This window comes from Haliotis asinina, chromosome 1, assembly GCF_037392515.1.
Source record: "Haliotis asinina isolate JCU_RB_2024 chromosome 1, JCU_Hal_asi_v2, whole genome shotgun sequence".
Classification (NCBI taxonomy): Eukaryota; Metazoa; Mollusca; class Gastropoda; order Lepetellida; family Haliotidae; genus Haliotis; species Haliotis asinina.
The window spans coordinates 54466322-54486503 of NC_090280.1; the positions used below are offsets into that span (position 1 = coordinate 54466322).

The window sequence follows — 20182 nt, forward strand, 5'->3', positions numbered from 1 at the left end:
TGGATTTTATTCCTGCAGTAAAGTTGTTCGTAAAGAAACATGTATCACAGTCTTTCTCGTTGAATGACATGATGAATATGAAATTGAAAACAAACAAACCACGAATCCTTCAGCCAAATGCAGCATTATGATTATTATGTGTTCAGGAAACAAACACAGAATAATCTGTCTGAACATTTGTCACTTAAATATAAAGTTCATATACAATGCACGATTAAGTTGTGAAATCATGTTTAGTAATTAGTGACCTGTTCCAGTCCAGTACAATACAGAGTACTGTATTGGTAGCTGGTCATAAATCTGAAATTGAAAAGCTTGACTTATCCCTGATGAAAAGTTTTAATGATATTTCCTCTGTACATCATGTAGGCTTTCACATTCACGAAGATTAACCTGGTTCCATTCATTTAAAGGTATCTGAATACTAACATAGGAAGGTCTCCAAGCAAGTGAGATATACTCATTATGAAACATGTTCTTGTTTTTCATATTACAACACTGACTCTGTAACTGTTTCAGATTGTCAGAGTTTGTCTGAAGTTTGAATCAGACATGTCGTCTGAATATCTCCATCCAACAGGAACCAATCAGGCTTCAGAGTCAGCCCATGACGACACGGAGGACATATAGCTCGAGCCATCACTTTCATAGTTGATGTCATCGATCTCCTCATCGATGTCTTTGTCCAGGTCATCCGGGTCTTCATCTTCGTCTGTCTCCATTGCCAGTTGTAGTTTCAGCTGAACCGCTGAACATAGTTAATCATATGTTTAGACAATCTTTATAATGTTGAGAGTATGGAATTTGACAATTGTTTGTTTTTAAATTCAGACATAGGCCATGTTTTAATATATTATAGAGACATAAGGATACTTAAATAATCCGTCTTCAAAACTATTGGTGAAACAAATAATAAGGTTATTATAGTGCAATCGGTGTATTCCTCCAAGTAAAACGGACTGTTATGTTCGCTATGCTTCACACAAACACAAACACACACACAGATAGAGAGAGAGAGAGAGAGAGGAGGGAGAGAGATAAAGAGACAGACACACATATATACACGCACACACACGCGCTCGCGCATACATACATACACACACACACACACACACACACACATACATACATACATACATACATACGTACATACATACGTACATTAAAGATAAAGTTGTGTGGCACACTTACTTTCAGAACCATAGATGCCAGGGAAACTGGACAAAGGCTTGAAAGCTTTCCTGTTTGGGTCACCTGCAGATCCTCCGGTCAGACTCCACACCACTGGCTTCCTGAACTCTCGGAAGTAACCTACCACGTGGTAGCCATCTTCGGTGAGCGACAAATCTCGTGCCTGGAATGTCATAAGGCCATATTTACACCACAACGTTTAAACATCACAGTGCCTTGAAAACTTGCATGCATTTCGCATAAAACTTAAAGTGAGCTTGAAATGAGCGCTAGATCCGATGGATAAAGGAATTTAAGGAATTTATGAGAGAGGGAAACCCCGCAGATAACTGACACATTAATAATCATTTGGTATGTCAATGTCCAGACGTTTGACACCAAAGATTTTAATTAGCAACGGTGATTATGTACACAGCATAGGCTGATGAACTAACGTCAGAATCCGGTGAAAAGGTGGCTATGGTCTGAAACGTTGTCCTGTCAATCAGCTTAATCACATTGTCTTCACTGTAGGTGCCGTGTGACATCAAGTAAGGTCCAGCCATGACGATTGAAAGGTCAGCACTGAGGTGACCTTCAATTCTCCTTTTCACTTCTCCTGCAAAGTTACAAAGAAACATGGTTACATATTTGCGACACTCAAGGATAGTATTCACCGTCCCGAGTGCAATATGCAATCTAAATTTTCATGCATGCTTCATTCCTGTACAGAATATATCAAATGAATATGGCATCATAATGACCCCTCTACGATGTAGAACAAAGTAGACGAGTTTGTAATTTATGTAATTCGTTAATCATTCAATTAATGATCATATTAAAATTTCTTAAGTTGCCTTATGATGTAAATAACCTTCGTTTGAGGAACCTAAGCAAACAGAGAGCAGACTGAATCCTCTTAGCAACTTCATTGTCTTTATCACGATGCAGGGGATAAATGTTGATTCTCCTTGTGTAATGCCAATGATTGATACAAGCAGGCATGATTTATCTACCTGTATTTAAATCGAACACTCGAATGAAGGCATCTTCGTGATTGGAGATGAGTGTGTTGTTGTCAAGCAGCTTGAAATTATCAACCCCGATATCCTCGCTGCCACCCTCTTTCTCGTATTTATGGTAGTATTCATAATCAACCAATTCCTTGTGTTGACAGTCTGAAAATAGTAGACACACTTATGTATAGAGATGTAGATTTTAACATGAAACGCTTTGAAGTTGATGAGTCGGTAACGTAACTTTCTAAACAGACAGACAGGTTTTATTTCAATGAAGACTATCAAACTCGCAGAACAGAATATATTCACCAAATATATATCTCACATGTACCCACATATATAAAGTGACACACACTTTGGCTTGTTAAGCACAGGTGTAGTAGAAATTGTGTAGCCGTTGCTGTAACATTTGTTCGTGAACTGACAGTTTGTTTTCTAAATAACAGAGTGTATATATATTAACATGACCTTATAACCTTATCATCAACATAAGCAACACATTTACGGAAAATGTTTTTACAGTGCCATATGTGTCCACATTTAAAAAGATATCAACCCCTATTGTTCACAAAGTATAATATTTGATCACATTTTCCATCAAAGACATACAATTTTAGCAACATATTGAATGAGAAAGTCTTTTACGCAAAATTCTAAATTGTAAGTGTTCGGTCAATATGTTTACAAATACTCATGGGTTAGAAGCGCTTACGCAATCCATACATCGCCAAATCTACTTCACAACATTTAATGTATTTTTATTTATAAAACACTCCCTGTCATATTTGGAAGCGGCCATTGCATTTTCCTTTTGCAGCCTTCCCAAGAACAAAATATCTCCATCTTTATGTTTGACAGTTTTCAAGGTATTTAATTAATCGTGTCCATCAGAGTCGAACCAGTATAGTTGTAACATACGGAAGATGTGAATTCTTGGGGTGCTTGGGTACCTATAGTCAGCGTTTAAGAAGCTGCTAGATCCAGAACGACCAGGTGTTCCATGGCCGTGTAAATAACAAGGGGCAGATAACTCAATACACAGTCAGCTATTATTCAGGAAATGATACTTATTTTGGTGGGAAGCCCATTTCTGTTGCACCGCTTCGTGATATTGGTGGAATATTGCTACAAAGCGGCGACATAATTAATTCAATAACTATTTGGTGTGATATTGTACTTACACAGAAAGTCCCAACATACTGGTATATAGTATTTGCGATCTCCTTCTGGCGCTTGTTGGGGGCGTTTGTGTGTTTCACATACGAAGTAGGCGTCGTCGTTGGTGATAGCGGTGTCGAGGATGTGAATGTCATCACTTTTGAGCAGTTCAGGGTTGATTTCATACAAAAATATCCTTGCCAGAACGTCGAACACGTAACAAGGACCGTCATCCGTTGTCGCTATCAGGACAGTGCCCTTGTCACTAGCCTGAAGGAGATATCATAGCAATCATATAAGTCGTAGACACAATGACTATACTCTTCTAGACATATTCTTCTAGACATATTGTCTACAGTTAGAAAACTGAACAGATACGAAAGCCAGAGGGTATAAGATGACATTCCTTATTTTCAGATGTCAAATAGATTCACAATTTTGGTCTTCTTGTCATTCTCTATCCATGTAATTGTACTGTGTGATTGATGCCTGTATTTATTCTGAAATAAAAGTTTAAATAAGACAAAAAAACCCCCACATTCCTGATTTTAACTTGAGGTACTTGTCATCTAGTTTCTATGTACAACTGTCCATGCTTTCAGAAGAAATTCCATACTCCATACTACAATAAGATGTCATTGTCCATTTTTGAAACGTTATGGATTCTGAAAGGACATTTAAACGAACGTTTTATGCTGTTGTCTGCAATAGAATAGTTTTTTCTCCTCAAAGGCATGCTGAATCTCAAGAATAGTCCGAAAATTTCTGACCTTATTGTAACCAAGCAATGCTCCTGTACTTGTGATAATGGTCACTGGAATAATAAAAATAAATCACTCACTCAAAGGTATTGGTCAAATACACCTTACCCTCAGATCATCAAATTTCTTTGTATTATTTGCTGTTATAACGGCCAGTGTGTTTCCACTTGCAAGATCGTATAACTTGATTCCATTGCGTCCTCTAGTGAGACATGCCACTTCTGGTATATGAAAAAAAGAAACGAGACTTATCGAATCATACTGAAGATTACCACAAAGTAAGACTGTAGAAGACTACTCGTCCATAGTAAGACAAAAGAATGCTGCAACCATGGCCAGAAGAAAACAACATCTTAACTAACCCCCCAAAAAAATACTAAAAGCATTTAAACAAAAAACGTCACATCCAGAAAACTATATAACTAACGATCTTGCATTATTTAAATATGCTTTGACGTTGTTTTTAATCATTTTCCCATATTTTTAAACAAACCTTTCTTTCCAGCTACAAGAGTGGACTCAAAACTTTGTTCGGACAGTTTCCCTTTGAACGTCCTCATGATAGTTCCAGTTGATAGGTCTATAACCTTCAGCTTTCTTCTAACTCGTAATAGGACTTGTCTGCTGTCTTCAAGTGGGATAATTGTTGAAGGCGCGAGATCCTGAAAAGCCAGTTATTCAGAATTTCTTATTATATACAAATGCTCCAAAACAACATGAAAATACCATTTGAACTGTGATACAAGGCCCGTTGTGACATTGTTTTGAAGAATTTCGTTTGTTGTCTTTTTTTAAAAAAAATATAAACGTCAAAACATTACAAGGCGATTTTAATGTTCATTGTTGTACTCACCACTTTGATGTGCCTGACTACTTTCTTCAGGGGCAGATCGTAAACTTGAAGATATCTCACTGGGGATCGACTAACTTTCAGCAACACATATCGTGGGTTTGACAAGGTCATGAGACTCCTACAAGATACAACAAACGTGAAATAGTATTTACTTGTACACTACCAGAAATGTTATAAGTCTCGTTGGACTAATGTGTAAAAGTCGGTTAGGTATCAGTTATGCATGTCCACAGGTTACAAGGCCGTACGTGCTAGTCTAAATAATACGGTAAGTAAAACTATTTCAGGAACATACTTGATTTCAATAGGTTTTGCTTTCCTTTCCTCTTTGTCAGCTTTCCCTGCAGTAATTTCTTCTTTGCTCAAAAGATGCTCCGAGTCTACAACGTCTTCCTCGTCGCTATGAGACTTTGCTTCCCTCGTTAAATCCCAGATTCGAACCACCTTGTCATCGCTGAAGGACACAGCTGTCGTTAGATCCTTCATCACCACATCAGTAATGCCTGGCAAAGAGAATAAAGGAACATTCTCCAAAGACATGGTTTCTAAAATGTTACCGTTTGTTTAAAATGTAACCCTACACGGGAGTGATAAATTGAAATGATACATAGAACGTTCAAGCGCTAAAACGGTCAAGATCAAGAAAACTACTTTGAACCATTCAAACTTTTTGTACTTTGACATGCTGATATTTATTTTGTAAAGGGCAAAAAAGAAGTGTCCTGTTTGTTCTGTTATGCAGTTATTCATGCATTGAAAACACATAACATTGAAACCAAACCTAAATGTGATAATTGTGCATCAGCTATATACCCCAATATTACTGTGCAAATCCCAACATACAGAAGTTTGTAAATTTACTTAATACTCAAAATGCAAATATTATGTTACGCCTATCCATATTGTTTAAAAAAATCCACAATCCTTTATGATTGTGTCTAAAATACCAATGTATTTTCCATGCCAGCGCTGTAAAGACAATTATGTCACCGTACCTTTGGTCTCATGGCAACTAAATAAAAAATATGTCTGTCTGTGATAATTCCAGTCGTTAGTAAAACGGATGTCAACATAAACGGAAACTTACTTAGGCCTTGTTGAAGAGCTGTAGATCTTGTTCCAGTTTGTAAATCCCATAAAACAACATGGTTCGTGTTGGGGAAGTACAGGATCTTCTCATCTTTTGTAATCTTGAACTTGTCGGAGGTGTCCTTGTCATTGCCTATGAGAATACAACGGCACTAAAATCGAACGCATGCTAAAAGATGCAGATCTATAAATGTAATTTCCTTTGGCACTCATACATTCTTGTAATTATGAACAGTTTCGTCCTGTGAATGTGAGGAATGATTTGTTCCCATGGTAATTTTTATGGTCAAGCGCTAGATATTCTTTTCTTCCTGCTGGGGCAATGAGTAATAGAATAGTCATACAGTGAGTGAGTGGGTTGAGTAAATGAGTGGGCGAATAAACGTGTGAATGAGTGAAGGAATGAGGAGTGGCCGAGGAATTAAAGGATTGAATGGATGAAGAAGTTATAGCACACTCAGCAATGTTCACTTTCATGAATATAACATTTTGCGACCAAGTCTCATCTTCTTTTCTTGAGGATATACTTCACATACCCGGATAGACTTTTTCCTGCTCCATTGTGTGTGTGTTGTATATATAAAGGTCGTTTTTATATATCTCAGACAAGTAGAGCCGGTGGCCGCTGCGGGAAAGGGTGAGGGCATCAATTGTGTACTGATCTTCATCACCAAATTCAGATATGAACTTCTCAAAGATCTGTTTCCTTTGAATGAATTGTGATGTCTCTAGATCAAGGACAAATATCCAGTGCTGGTCCCTATCAGTCACTGCCATGTACCTCTCGCTCCCTGGTTGAAAATGAAAAACACCTTCATAAAGAATTCTCCCTCGGAGTAGACGCTGGAATTATGACATGGTCATTTTAGTCTTCTGCTTTACTGTCTTGCAATGTTTTTCAGCAAAAGTTTAAGTATGTCGTAATATTGATACTTTACAATGTGTTTTGTGTTACTCTTGTGACCAGTCAAGAGCCTGTAAGACGACTTAAATATATAGCCTTGGGTACTCACCAGCACATTGAGAATTGGTTGTCAGTTCCTGGCCATCTTCAAGCAGAGAACACACAATAGTTTGTTGAAGAGTCCCTCTGTCAGCTGCATAAAGTGACACTGACTTTTCATGAAAGATTCCAATGATATTCTTGCCCTTTCCTCCAACACAGAAGAGAATTCTCCCGTTTGCTGTATGTATATTGTAAAGTTTGGTGCTTGTTTTAAAGTCATAACCAAGTATGTGTCCTTCTGGATGAACAATTATTACAGAGTCATTACAGCATAGTAGAACCTCCTCTGGGTCTTCCCCGATGTCATCCATTGACCGAACCAGTTTTCCACTGCCCGTATCCCAGATTTTCACAGACTTGTCATACGAACCTGGAAACATGAGTAAAACTGACCATGGAGAACAAAATATATTAAAGATAGTTTAACATTCTCCTTTTGTACATCCAAATGTTATGCACTAAACTGTACGAAACTAACCAATAACAGGACTTACATGTCACAATAAATTTTGAGTCATTGGTCATATCAGTTCCATTCAGTTCTTTTTTGTGTCCGGCAAGGCAGTTCACAAGCTGTCCACCGGGTTCTGTTAAGACTGATCTGTCAGGCTGAAGGAAGTACTCTGGTGACTTCTCACAACCAGCTCGGAGATTCTCCAGGCCATCCCATACTTTGATCCTGCCTAGCAGCTGAGATGGCAGCTCGTTGGGATATGATACAAGAGCGTCTTGGGACAACTGAAGACTCTCTCCTACAGTTTTCAATTCTTGGTCATCTGGGTACATATTTCTGGCAGCGATGAAGTCCTCTAAGATAGGCCTGGATTCAATTGATGCAATAACCGGATATTAACACAATAATACTCATATTGTTTTATATAGGCTGATGAGTACATGGTGTCAGTGTCTTAGTGTCCTCTAAGATAGACCTGGATTCATGGAGATATCATGGAAGTATTTAATAGGAATACTGATATCCTCATATTACTCCTATTTCTTTAGGCTTAGTTTTTGGTTGATTAGTTACAGTTTTCATGGTTCAGATTCCCCACACCACTATAATTTGTACCTTTCTGAGAACGTAAAATTCCACACGAAGCATTTTGTACCTAAATGCACCTTTGAGTGCCATTCAACTTACCTTATACCTGATGCGTTTAGTTTTGACAGAAGGAAAGGAAAGTTCATCAAACACTCCTTCTTCAGCAGATCCAGCTGCCTAGCCTCTGTTCGATGGTGAGGAAGGTTGTTTAGCTTCCTTAAGTTATACCCTGTCTTGAATTTGTCAGGTTGCGATGCAGGCTTACGGTCAGCGGTTACTGTGTTGCCCTTCTTGTCTACATATGGTTTAGTTTTACCTGAATTTCAACATGACCATTATGAATATACAAAAACAACGCAGGATAATACTAAGTCTGAAATGTCTGCCGAAACAGTTCCCATTGGGGGTACAAGGCTAAATGTTAATGACAGTTACACAAATGAAAATAAAAGCAGTCAGTGGTGTTGCTTCACTTGGATCTTGTTGCTTACCATTTGCCCAGGTTCCAGCGAAAAACTCAGCCAGAGCTCTATGTATTAGTTGGTTGAATTGAGGATCAGAGCAATATCTATCTGCAGCAGCCTCGATGAACTGTCTGTGGTACCAGAAGAAGACCCTCACTCCATCAGCTCCTCTGTCCACCAAATACTGCCCAAGGTCTGCCTTCAGCCTGACTAGGAGTAGAGGTGGAAGTCGCCTGACAGGTGGAGTCCAGTACATGTACACGTCATTGAGCACATCATCGTCACATGACAGGATGTCCTCGAGCTCACTCTCCGTTAGGCCTGTTTTACCTGAAGGCGAAACAACTCATACCGTCATCTGAGTTCTGAGTACAAATTATATATTATAGGTTATATTATGTCAAATAACAGTGCACAGCTACAAAAGTTGTTTCCAAAAGGCTACCGATTCAATTCAAACTCGGTACACAGTTCACATTTCAGGATTTTGAATAAGTTAGGATACCCCACCACACACCAATGAGATACTTCTATCATATAACAAAAACGACTTAACGTAAAATTTGCTGTATTTGAGAATATACTTTCAGTCAAGTTTAGAGTGTAGTCCTCTAGTGGATGTGTCTCATTCGAACTCCCAGTCTTAGAGTTATCAAGAGACTTACTTAATGTCAGATACAGTAAAGCTCTTGACACAAAGACTTTTCCATGAAGTGCTTCAATCCTTGAAAACAGAGCGTTGATACTTCCTCGAATGGATGTTTGGAGAGTTGTCTCCGACTGGGATGCAAAGGATGACCATCGACATGCCTCATCGAATGACAGTTTCAGGAACAAAGGAAGTGGACACTTCTGGAAGGCCTCAAGGACAGTTTGCCTCTGTTGCTCCGTGAGAGCACGATGACTCGCAGTCAACCATTTGGAAAGGATACCCTTAACATCTCTGTCTGCGAGTTTTGGCACTTCAAGGAAATTGTTCCTGTGAGAATACATTTCCTGCAAAGGAATATGTAGAATGCAAAATGTACATCATTCGTTAATCAGTCTATAATTCCTTTTTGTAAAGGCAGTGTTCATCCAATTTGCTTGCACTTACCTGTAATCGAGGAAAGCTCTCATACTGAGGTTCTGGTAACGTTGACAAGATCATCTTCACATTGTCGGGGAGTTTTTGAGGTAGCCAGTGGAGTTGACGAGCGCCCCCTGATGGGTCAAACTGATCAAGTGAGTCCAGCAGCAGAACCAAAGGCTCATCACTGTTGGCCAAATTCAGAGTCTCGTGGAATATTTTGGTCAGTTCCTTTGTATCCTTGGACATAACAGAGCAGAGCAGAAAATCAGCCAATGGCTGACTATGGATTATGTGGAATGTTTGGTGGATTATTGATTTTTACCAGTGACATGTGTCTCTTTGTGAAAATGAGAATCCATCTGCATAACAATTTTCAAAGTACTTGTTTTTCTAGACTACACAAAGATTAGCAGACACAAGTCCTTATAGCAGGAAGCATCTCTTCTATCTCTTGAATGAAAGAGAACAAAAGTGTAGATTGAAATTAATAGATTACATTAAAACCTTTAACGTTTTATGTTCTTATCTAGAGCATTGTCATGTACCACACCTACAATGAATTAATAAGCGTTCTTATTTGTTCAGTTTCAGAAATACTTTAACAATGATACTTGCCCATGATATTATACTTCCAGAACTTTATCGACCAGACTCGTCCTTTATTCTATTTTTTTCAGCAAACCCTTGAGCAGTTTGAGTTTTAAAGAGTTTTTAAGAGACAGATTTTGTAAAAGAAAGACTGTACTTTGAAAAACAGACACATCTCTACCCAATTGCGATGTTGTTAAGAAGATGAAGAAGATGACGCTACCAAACTTTGAAGAAGACACAATCTAATGAAGAAGACTTAAACATCTTCCAATTACGCTACTCTGTGAGAGGAGATATACACTAACTAGTTAACATAAATAATAGACAGAACTCTTTCCATAATATTGAACTTTAAAGGAGAGAAATCTCTCTTACTGAATATAGCTTTGCAGAAAAGGGACATATCTGTGGACTTGAAGTTCCTAAGAAGAAAATACAAGTCGTTTGGTGACACACAAAAGCCGTTTCCCTCTTGACTATCTTGAAAAGAACATGACTCCTATACTAAGTTCCCAATTTGCGAGCCCAGAAAGAGAGGCGACATTGTCAACTATTAAAGTGCACTTTAGAGAAAAAGAGTCCAAAAATATTTCGAAGATGAGAGTCAGCATTTGGAGCAGACACTGAAACTTACAGCAGGCAGCTCCTCATCCATGTCCTCGCCATAAAGCTTGCAAATCTGTGACGTCACACTGGACAACAAGGCACCAATGGTTGAACTATCTGGAGTAGTTCCAATGAATCTGAAGAGTTGGGGCATACGCATCAGTTCCATTGGGATATTCTTGCAACAGCTATTTATATACTATTATTGACCCTTTGAAAATTTAGTTTGAAACACTGAAATTGGGTGATAACATTTACTTCTCAGGGCAGGTGCAGCAGGCTGTATCAAACAGGTATACTACTGAAAAGTTCGTTACACCTTTTGTGACCCGTGAAGGTCTGGGTTAGAATAATAGGCCTTCAGCAAACCCATGCTTGTCGTAAGAGGCAACTTACGGGATCGGATGGTCAGATTCGCTGACATGGTTGACAAATGACATCGGTTCCCAGTTGCGCAGATCGATGCTCACGCTGTCTGGTCCAGACTCGATTATTTACAGATCGCCGCCATATAGCTAGTATATTTGGTGAGTGCGGCATAAAGCTAAACTCACTCACCCACTCACACCATTTGTTGTCAGTTTTATTATTTCTTAAATTCTACGAACACACTCCACCACGTTTGCAATAATTTTTTGTACAGTATTAATAGAAAGAACCACGGTTTGGTGATTTACACAACAACGACATACTTCAAAAGGCATTCCTGTCTCTCGGAACATGAACAACAAATAAGACAGTACACAAAGTAAGCAGGTCTGTCTATCGCCAGTTGACCACAAATTCTCAAGCACGTGTACAACGGTAACTTTAAACCACATCCGTCTATTTTGAATTCTTGTTAAGGTGCCTTTGATTCCAACAGTTTTGCCTGCATTTCTAAATACTTCCTATGAATATTATGATTCAATAAGAGTGCCTGAGGGAACTTAAATTTGTTCCCAATCTCATTTGTGCACTCTCTGTCTTCTAAATATAACAATGTTTACTTGAAAGACATTTTTACATTAGAGATATTATATATGCAATAGTGTTCATCTTTCTCACGTACTCATACCTTATGACCACCCCAGCCTTCCTGTTGAAGCTCTTCAGTGCTAATGTAGCTGCCATGGCAACGATGGATGTCTTCCCACAACCTGATTGTCCATGCACAATGAAAGGGGTTCTGGACGTTCCTTTGAGGTATTTGGATATGAGCTGAAGTCAAAGACAGTGGTAGTGCTTAGATAGGAATGCATCGACGCAAATGAAAATATTCAGTGATTCTGACAATCCAATCTTTGAATGTTTTTAAAGTCGGAACGTTGAAACTGAAAAGAAACGCAAACATACGTCCAGTGTCTCCTGTCGTCCGTGAAAAGCTTTGCATTTGGACTGACAGAAGACTGTATGTTCCACAATCTCTGCGTACAAAGGGTTGGCCAGGTCGGTTCTCGTTCTGTCCTCAATGGCCTTCATCACTTTCTTTGAAATTTCCTCCGTGAAATCCTGACACAACTGCTTGATATAGGCCTCGTGCTTTTTGCTCTTTGTGGGATCCACACCTGTTGACAAAACCGACAAAAAATATTTGAATGTCTTCCCACAATAGGTTTCCTGGTTCAAATGTAAAATAGCTGACCAAGTGAAAAGTACCCACCATTTTCTGTCCATTCGATGTTATATTTTTTGTGATTGTCAGGTAACAACAAGTTTGGAAGTTTTGTGTCTCGTAGATCAACTAAAAGATCCTGAGATTCTTTGAAGTTTTCCTCAGGTCCAGTGCATTCTGTAAAAATGACGATATCGTGCATCACACAAAGTGGTCATCGTTTTATGTTTCTGTGTTATGTTCCTGTAATGTTATCGTCCTATAATGTGATGTTCCCATAATGAACCTATTGTTAAGAAATGATAACCCGCTCATTGTCCTAAATATTGTACTTGTTTTATTAATTAGCTGTTTATTGTAAAGAGTCAATATTCTTATCATATTAGTAACACAGTGGGGAAGACGTTTTACCCTTATATCTGCTTAGGATGTAACTTGGTTCCTGTTTGTCTATGTCATCAATGGTTCGGTGAAACCACAAACAGCTTGACGAGTTATCTTCAGATTCCACTACCCCTCGTGTGATTTCAGCCTCGGTCACTGTAAAGATACAAGACCAATGTTAGTTCCAGCCCAATGCCAGGGGATGCTCATGAGAGAATCGTTATCAGGAAACAAAACACAAAGAGTACAAGTCAGTGTTTCATACCGGACATGACGTAACGATGAGCTGTCTTTGTATCAAGTTTCTTATTGGCTGCTTTCGCAAGGGCTTTCTGCATGATAGCATTCTGATCGTACCAAGCTGCTTTCGCGGACTTCTGTTTTGCCTCATTCTCATCTCTGAAGTCTGGTAGGATGGAACTGACGGGTTGAAGAATATAGGTCGGTGGCACGGCGTTGGCATCTCTCTTGAACCAGCTGATGTTAGACAGAGATTAGAGTTTTTACTGCTAATTCATCAAAATAAATATTTTGAAACTACATTACTTCCACTAACTAAAACGGGCTTCCACATGGAAACCTTCAGTTGACAACACTTGTTTTTATTTTCAATTGTTGTCAACTCGTGTTTTCACACGTCAAAAACATGTTATCAGTCTTTCGTGTGATTAGCATGTCATGTCTCTTTCGTAGGTCGAGTTGGCAACCAAAACATCACATAACAATTTCTTTGACTTGAGAATGGAACAACACGAGTTTTACAACGCTTCACACGTCAACACCTTACGTGTCTCTTGAACTCTGAAATTGATATTGGTGGCAAGTCGTTGGAATGTTCACACTCTCAAATTCGAGTAATATAACACGTGTTGCCAAACTTTAGTGAAGGTCGCTCAAGAGTGTTATTTCCATATTAAATCATAGTACCTACACTTTCTGATCAGGAACCACAACTATTTATGGTTCTGACTCCATACGGCCTGCAGCCTTTCAGGGTTAAGAACACTGCCGCGGTGTTCGTGAACAGCGCATTAAACTATATACGCAAACGTACACGCACACGCACACGCACACGCACACGCACACGCACACGCACACGCACCAACGCGTGCTCGTCATTATATAGATACAACAATCGTGATCGTTGCAGTTCTGTCCACAATCCAATGCCCTGCATTCGATTCTCAGCTCATCCCTATTTCTGTCAAAGCCTGTAAGTAACTGGCATGTACATACGTTTTTAGGAGCACCAATGCCTCTTTCTCCTCCACAGCAGCTAACAGTTTGTCAAATTCAGTGGCCTCAATCTTATTAGGGAAGTCACGGTAACCATATTTGTGACTTAAAAATGTCTGGAAAAAACGTTTATGAACAAAGTGAATCAAATAATGCGAAAAATTAAATCAACATTAGAAGACCCGTCATTATATCATGCCACTGTTACTTTTGTGGATAACACCTTCATTTTAATTGTTTATACGACGTTTCGGAGCTAATTCTTGTCACCTCATCAGGTGAATGCCTTTCAAAACATTTAAACACCCAAGTCCACAATGGAGATGAAATGACCCTATCATGCTTACTTTTAATACTGTATAGATTCTAGCTACGTATCAATAAACAGGAACGTAGCTGAAGATGATTTAAATCCATAACCTGCACACCATCAATTACCGGACCAGAAGCTCAACCACAGAAGAAGCTGAACCGGAATGTATTTAAGGAAAACGTAATCGGCATCTGATGCAAAATCGACAAACAGAAGTTTGAACGCTTACGACAAAACTAGGCCCAGTAGACAGCTTCTTGCAAAGGTCAATTTCCCGCAGACAGAGTTCTGTCCTCATGTGGTCATCCGTGGCCTCATCTCTGATGCCCCATCTCATGTCCACCACCTGGAACTCGTATCCCTGCTGCTGACACACTTCCTTCAGGGCGGGGTACGCTCTCTCCATCAGGGCGTTCCTCTCGTGCCATGTGTCTATGCAATAAGTTATACATAGTGGCATTAATAAGAACAAAACTTACAGGAACAGATGTTCAGAAACATCAACTAGAACATGCTTATTCACACATGTCCAATGTGTTGTGTAGTACCAGTAGAATCTTTGCATTGCTATTATCAGAAAATTACGATATTGTTACTCCTCTATTTCAGCTGTAGGTTGTCTGTAACGAACGGATAGCTTACTGACCTTGTGTCTGCAATGCTAACGTTAAGTTGAAGTCCAGAATATAGTTGGGATTAATGTATTTGTTAAACCGCTCACTAGGTATTAGAAATGGTAATGACAAATAAAAGATGATTAATTGATGCAAATGATAATGACAAGCTGATTCCTTGACGCGCGTTATTGTCCGCTCTGTTGTCCAGTGACGTCACATCACAACGACGTCATGACGCTCTTTGACCTAACACCGTCAGGACAACAACCCGTAGCGAGTTGTTTGACACAAACATATTTTGTGATTACAATATAATTTGTGACTACTGTTTTTCTTTTTTAGCACATATTCCACCCGTTTTAGCTGTAACACTGTTTCACAGGGCCTTATCATTTACAGAAGCCCACGGAGAGCTGCGGTTTTTGCAAATGATAATACGTTACCGCTATAGAATATACTGAATTCAACGTCCTGAATTATGCTAAGAACATAAAAAAGATCCAACACGAGCATGAAGGTGTACGTCAAACTAAACAGTGGCATCAAATAAGTTAAAATGAATTTTATGTCCAGATACCTGACACTGACATTGCCAGAGATGAAAAGCTGAAGGTACCTGTGAATGTGCTGCTTGTGAAGATCCGGACAATTTTGGCTGTGGACGGACATTCCACTGTCACATTACCACGTATGACCTCATCTGTGTCTGATTTCTTCCCATGATGTTTTGACTGATCTCTGTGTCGATGGCTTGTTCCAGGTCTCACTGGATTTCTACCGTCTTGTCGCCGTGACTTTAACTCAGATCTCTTTTTACTGATGGCAGGTCTAGCTTTGACCACATCTTCAGTCCTGGTTTCCGTCTTCTCAGAGACAAAATCCAATCTGGTTCCCTTTTCTGTCGTAGGGGCTTCAATTGGATACTGAGTGACCCTGTAAATAGAAGTAATGTCATTGAAAGGATATGACAGATCTCATGCATATTCCCTGAGTGGCTCTGTCTTGAATGATTGAGTTGGTTTTCCATCGCTCATCATCTTTGGAACAGTTTTCCACAATCACTGATGATGCGGATGACCACGTACAAGTACAAATCTGATCTAAATCTCTTTCTGCAAGCCTTTCACTCAACTCTCGCTCGGTTACTGCGCCAGGTTCTGATAAACCTAAAAACAATTTTATGATCTAAGCCAACGATGCCAAAGGGGTTCACAACGAAGTGTGGTGTCTTGAAACTAACACTACGCTATATCCATCTGTAAAATACCACCTCATCACAATTAAATTGTATTTGGTGTTTTTCGTGTGAATAGCATAACGCTTCTGTTTTAGAAAACGAAGTAATAGTTTTGAATCGCTATACTACACAAACTACACTTCATGTCCGTATACAGTGGAGCGCGTGGCGATTCGGGTAAGAATTGGTTCTCAGTAACGAATTCTTGCCGTAATAGACGCATCGCATGATTCAGGTTCGCTGTTTTGGTTGACATATGTCATCGTTGTGTCGATATTCGTGTTGTTGATCACGGGATTGTCTGGTCCAGACTCCATATAGGTGGATTATTGCTATATGCGGCGTTAATCAACAAACCAACAAAATTACACAGTGGATTATTGTAACCCTGCATTAGGTCACCTAGTTGTCTCTGCATGTTTGTGTAATATTTTGATAGATCAAAGAATTACCTCCTACGAGAGTTCAGTTTCAGATATAACGATTACATGAAATTTCTATCAACAATGAAAGTCAAGATAGCGTCCTCTGCATCAGAGTAAGGAAAACAACGACTAGGAAACCATATCTAGTCATATGAAACAGAAACTATGATATTTTTGTTCTTGTGGAAGTTTTAAACAAAGTTAAACACCGATCAATGTTTATCATTGTCGAAGTGTCAAACAAATATAAATCTCTACATATTTTAACCCTTTGCGAATTTTCAAGCAAACATAAACTCCCATGATTACACGATGCCATTTAGAAAGTGGTCAAATGCAACATATGTCATATTTGGGATTTCACTTTCTTAGTAAAGTACAAATTCTAGTACTTTTTCCGGTTGAGTCCCATCCGGGATTCGAACCCGCACCCTCAGAGTCAGGCACCTAATCGCCAGCACACAAAGTCAGCCGCCTAGCCCGCTCAGCCACCGCGACTTCCACAAAAATGAAAGTCGGACAACTGGTAGTCTAGACTGCGTACTTTGTGTACCCCTCTGATGAGTGTAAATTGGCACGGATCGCACGGCCGAAAGCTATGATTACACGATGCCATTTAGAAAGTGGTCAAATGCAACATATGTCATATTTGGGATTTCACTTTCTTAGTAAAGTACAAATTCTAGTACTTTTTCCGGTTGAGTCCCATCCGGGATTCGAACCCGCACCCTCAGAGTCAGGCACCTAATCGCCAGCACACAAAGTCAGCCGCCTAGCCCGCTCAGCCACCGCGACTTCCACAAAAATGAAAGTCGGACAACTGGTAGTCTAGACTGCGTACTTTGTGTACCCCTCTGATGAGTGTAAATTGGCACGGATCCCACGGCCGAAAGCTATGATTACACGATGCCATTTAGAAAGTGGTCAAATGCAACATATGTCATATTTGGGATTTCACTTTCTTAGTAAAGTACAAATTCTAGTACTTTTTCCGGTTGAGTCCCATCCGGGATTCGAACCCGCACCCTCAGAGTCAGGCACCTAATCGCCAGCACACAAAGTCAGCCGCCTAGCCCGCTCAGCCACCGCGACTTCCACAAAAATGAAAGTCGGACAACTGGTAGTCTGGACTGCGTACTTTGTGTACCCCTCTGATGAGTGTAAATTGGCACGGATCGCACGGCCGAAAGCTATGATTACACGATGCCATTTAGAAAGTGGTCAAATGCAACATATGTCATATTTGGGATTTCACTTTCTTAGTAAAGTACAAATTCTAGTACTTTTTCCGGTTGAGTCCCATCCGGGATTCGAACCCGCACCCTCAGAGTCAGGCACCTAATCGCCAGCACACAAAGTCAGCCGCCTAGCCCGCTCAGCCACCGCGACTTCCACAAAAATGAAAGTCGGACAACTGGTAGTCTAGACTGCGTACTTTGTGTACCCCTCTGATGAGTGTAAATTGGCACGGATCCCACGGCCGAAAGCTATGATTACACGATGCCATTTAGAAAGTGGTCAAATGCAACATATGTCATATTTGGGATTTCACTTTCTTAGTAAAGTACAAATTCTAGTACTTTTTCCGGTTGAGTCCCATCCGGGATTCGAACCCGCACCCTCAGAGTCAGGCACCTAATCGCCAGCACACAAAGTCAGCCGCCTAGCCCGCTCAGCCACCGCGACTTCCACAAAAATGAAAGTCGGACAACTGGTAGTCTAGACTGCGTACTTTGTGTACCCCTCTGATGAGTGTAAATTGGCACGGATCCCACGGCCGAAAGCTATGATTACACGATGCCATTTAGAAAGTGGTCAAATGCAACATATGTCATATTTGGGATTTCACTTTCTTAGTAAAGTACAAATTCTAGTACTTTTTCCGGTTGAGTCCCATCCGGGATTCGAACCCGCACCCTTTCGGCCGTGGGATCCGTGCCAATTTACACTCATCAGAGGGGTACACAAAGTACGCAGTCTAGACTACCAGTTGTCCGACTTTCATTTTTGTGGAAGTCGCGGTGGCTGAGCGGGCTAGGCGGCTGACTTTGTGTGCTGGCGATTAGGTGCCTGACTCTGAGGGTGCGGGTTCGAATCCCGGATGGGACTCAACCGGAAAAAGTACTAGAATTTGTACTTTACTAAGAAAGTGAAATCCCAAATATGACATATGTTGCATTTGACCACTTTCTAAATGGCATCGTGTAATCATAGCTTTCGGCCGTGGGATCCGTGCCAATTTACACTCATCAGAGGGGTACACAAAGTACGCAGTCTAGACTACCAGTTGTCCGACTTTCATTTTTGTGGAAGTCGCGGTGGCTGAGCGGGCTAGGCGGCTGACTTTGTGTGCTGGCGATTAGGTGCCTGACTCTGAGGGTGCGGGTTCGAATCCCGGATGGGACTCAACCGGAAAAAGTACTAGAATTTGTACTTTACTAAGAAAGTGAAATCCCAAATATGACATATGTTGCATTTGACCACTTTCTAAATGGCATCGTGTAATCATAGCTTTCGGCCGTGGGATCCGTGCCAATTTACACTCATCAGAGGGGTACACAAAGTACGCAGTCTAGACTACCAGTTGTCCGACTTTCATTTTTGTGGAAGTCGCGGTGGCTGAGCGGGCTAGGCGGCTGACTTTGTGTGCTGGCGATTAGGTGCCTGACTCTGAGGGTGCGGGTTCGAATCCCGGATGGGACTCAACCGGAAAAAGTACTAGAATTTGTACTTTACTAAGAAAGTGAAATCCCAAATATGACATATGTTGCATTTGACCACTTTCTAAATGGCATCGTGTAATCATAGCTTTCGGCCGTGGGATCCGTGCCAATTTACACTCATCAGAGGGGTACACAAAGTACGCAGTCTAGACTACCAGTTGTCCGACTTTCATTTTTGTGGAAGTCGCGGTGGCTGAGCGGGCTAGGCGGCTGACTTTGTGTGCTGGCGATTAGGTGCCTGACTCTGAGGGTGCGGGTTCGAATCCCGGATGGGACTCAACCGGAAAAAGTACTAGAATTTGTACTTTACTAAGAAAGTGAAATCCCAAATATGACATATGTTGCATTTGACCACTTTCTAAATGGCATCGTGTAATCATAGCTTTCGGCCGTGGGATCCGTGCCAATTTACACTCATCAGAGGGGTACACAAAGTACGCAGTCTAGACTACCAGTTGTCCGACTTTCATTTTTGTGGAAGTCGCGGTGGCTGAGCGGGCTAGGCGGCTGACTTTGTGTGCTGGCGATTAGGTGCCTGACTCTGAGGGTGCGGGTTCGAATCCCGGATGGGACTCAACCGGAAAAAGTACTAGAATTTGTACTTTACTAAGAAAGTGAAATCCCAAATATGACATATGTTGCATAAACTCCCATATATTAGTCCTTTGAGACGTGGAAACAACTATAAACTCCTTGGTGTGATAATCCATTGCAAAGTGTCTAACAAATATAAACTCCTGTATATATTAATCCTTGGCGAACTGTTACACATGTGATGTACTTTGTAGTGGCGATGTGTCGTACAAATATAAAGCCCCATTT

The 20182-nt window shown here is 40.4% G+C and overlaps 1 protein-coding gene across 1 annotated transcript in view; it reads right to left on the minus strand.

Annotated features, from left to right (window-relative positions):
- Positions 1-195: 195 nt before the first annotated feature.
- Positions 196-20182, minus strand: part of LOC137273781 (NACHT and WD repeat domain-containing protein 2-like) — a 20692-nt gene continuing 705 nt past the window's right edge. The window contains exons 2-27 of the mRNA XM_067806634.1: positions 15592-15908; positions 14588-14790; positions 14046-14161; positions 13075-13286; positions 12837-12965; positions 12474-12602; positions 12167-12378; positions 11889-12031; positions 10860-10968; positions 9659-9871; positions 9228-9558; positions 8590-8892; positions 8198-8414; positions 7551-7876; positions 7064-7426; positions 6587-6841; positions 6049-6183; positions 5257-5464; positions 4962-5079; positions 4602-4770; positions 4217-4329; positions 3347-3617; positions 2187-2348; positions 1626-1789; positions 1192-1354; positions 196-748 (exon numbers count right to left, since the gene is read on the minus strand). Coding sequence (XP_067662735.1) covers positions 588-748; positions 1192-1354; positions 1626-1789; positions 2187-2348; positions 3347-3617; positions 4217-4329; positions 4602-4770; positions 4962-5079; positions 5257-5464; positions 6049-6183; positions 6587-6841; positions 7064-7426; positions 7551-7876; positions 8198-8414; positions 8590-8892; positions 9228-9558; positions 9659-9871; positions 10860-10968; positions 11889-12031; positions 12167-12378; positions 12474-12602; positions 12837-12965; positions 13075-13286; positions 14046-14161; positions 14588-14790; positions 15592-15908 — 5242 coding nt within the window. The 3' untranslated portion in view covers positions 196-587. The remainder of the gene's footprint in view (positions 749-1191; positions 1355-1625; positions 1790-2186; positions 2349-3346; positions 3618-4216; positions 4330-4601; positions 4771-4961; positions 5080-5256; positions 5465-6048; positions 6184-6586; positions 6842-7063; positions 7427-7550; positions 7877-8197; positions 8415-8589; positions 8893-9227; positions 9559-9658; positions 9872-10859; positions 10969-11888; positions 12032-12166; positions 12379-12473; positions 12603-12836; positions 12966-13074; positions 13287-14045; positions 14162-14587; positions 14791-15591; positions 15909-20182) is intronic.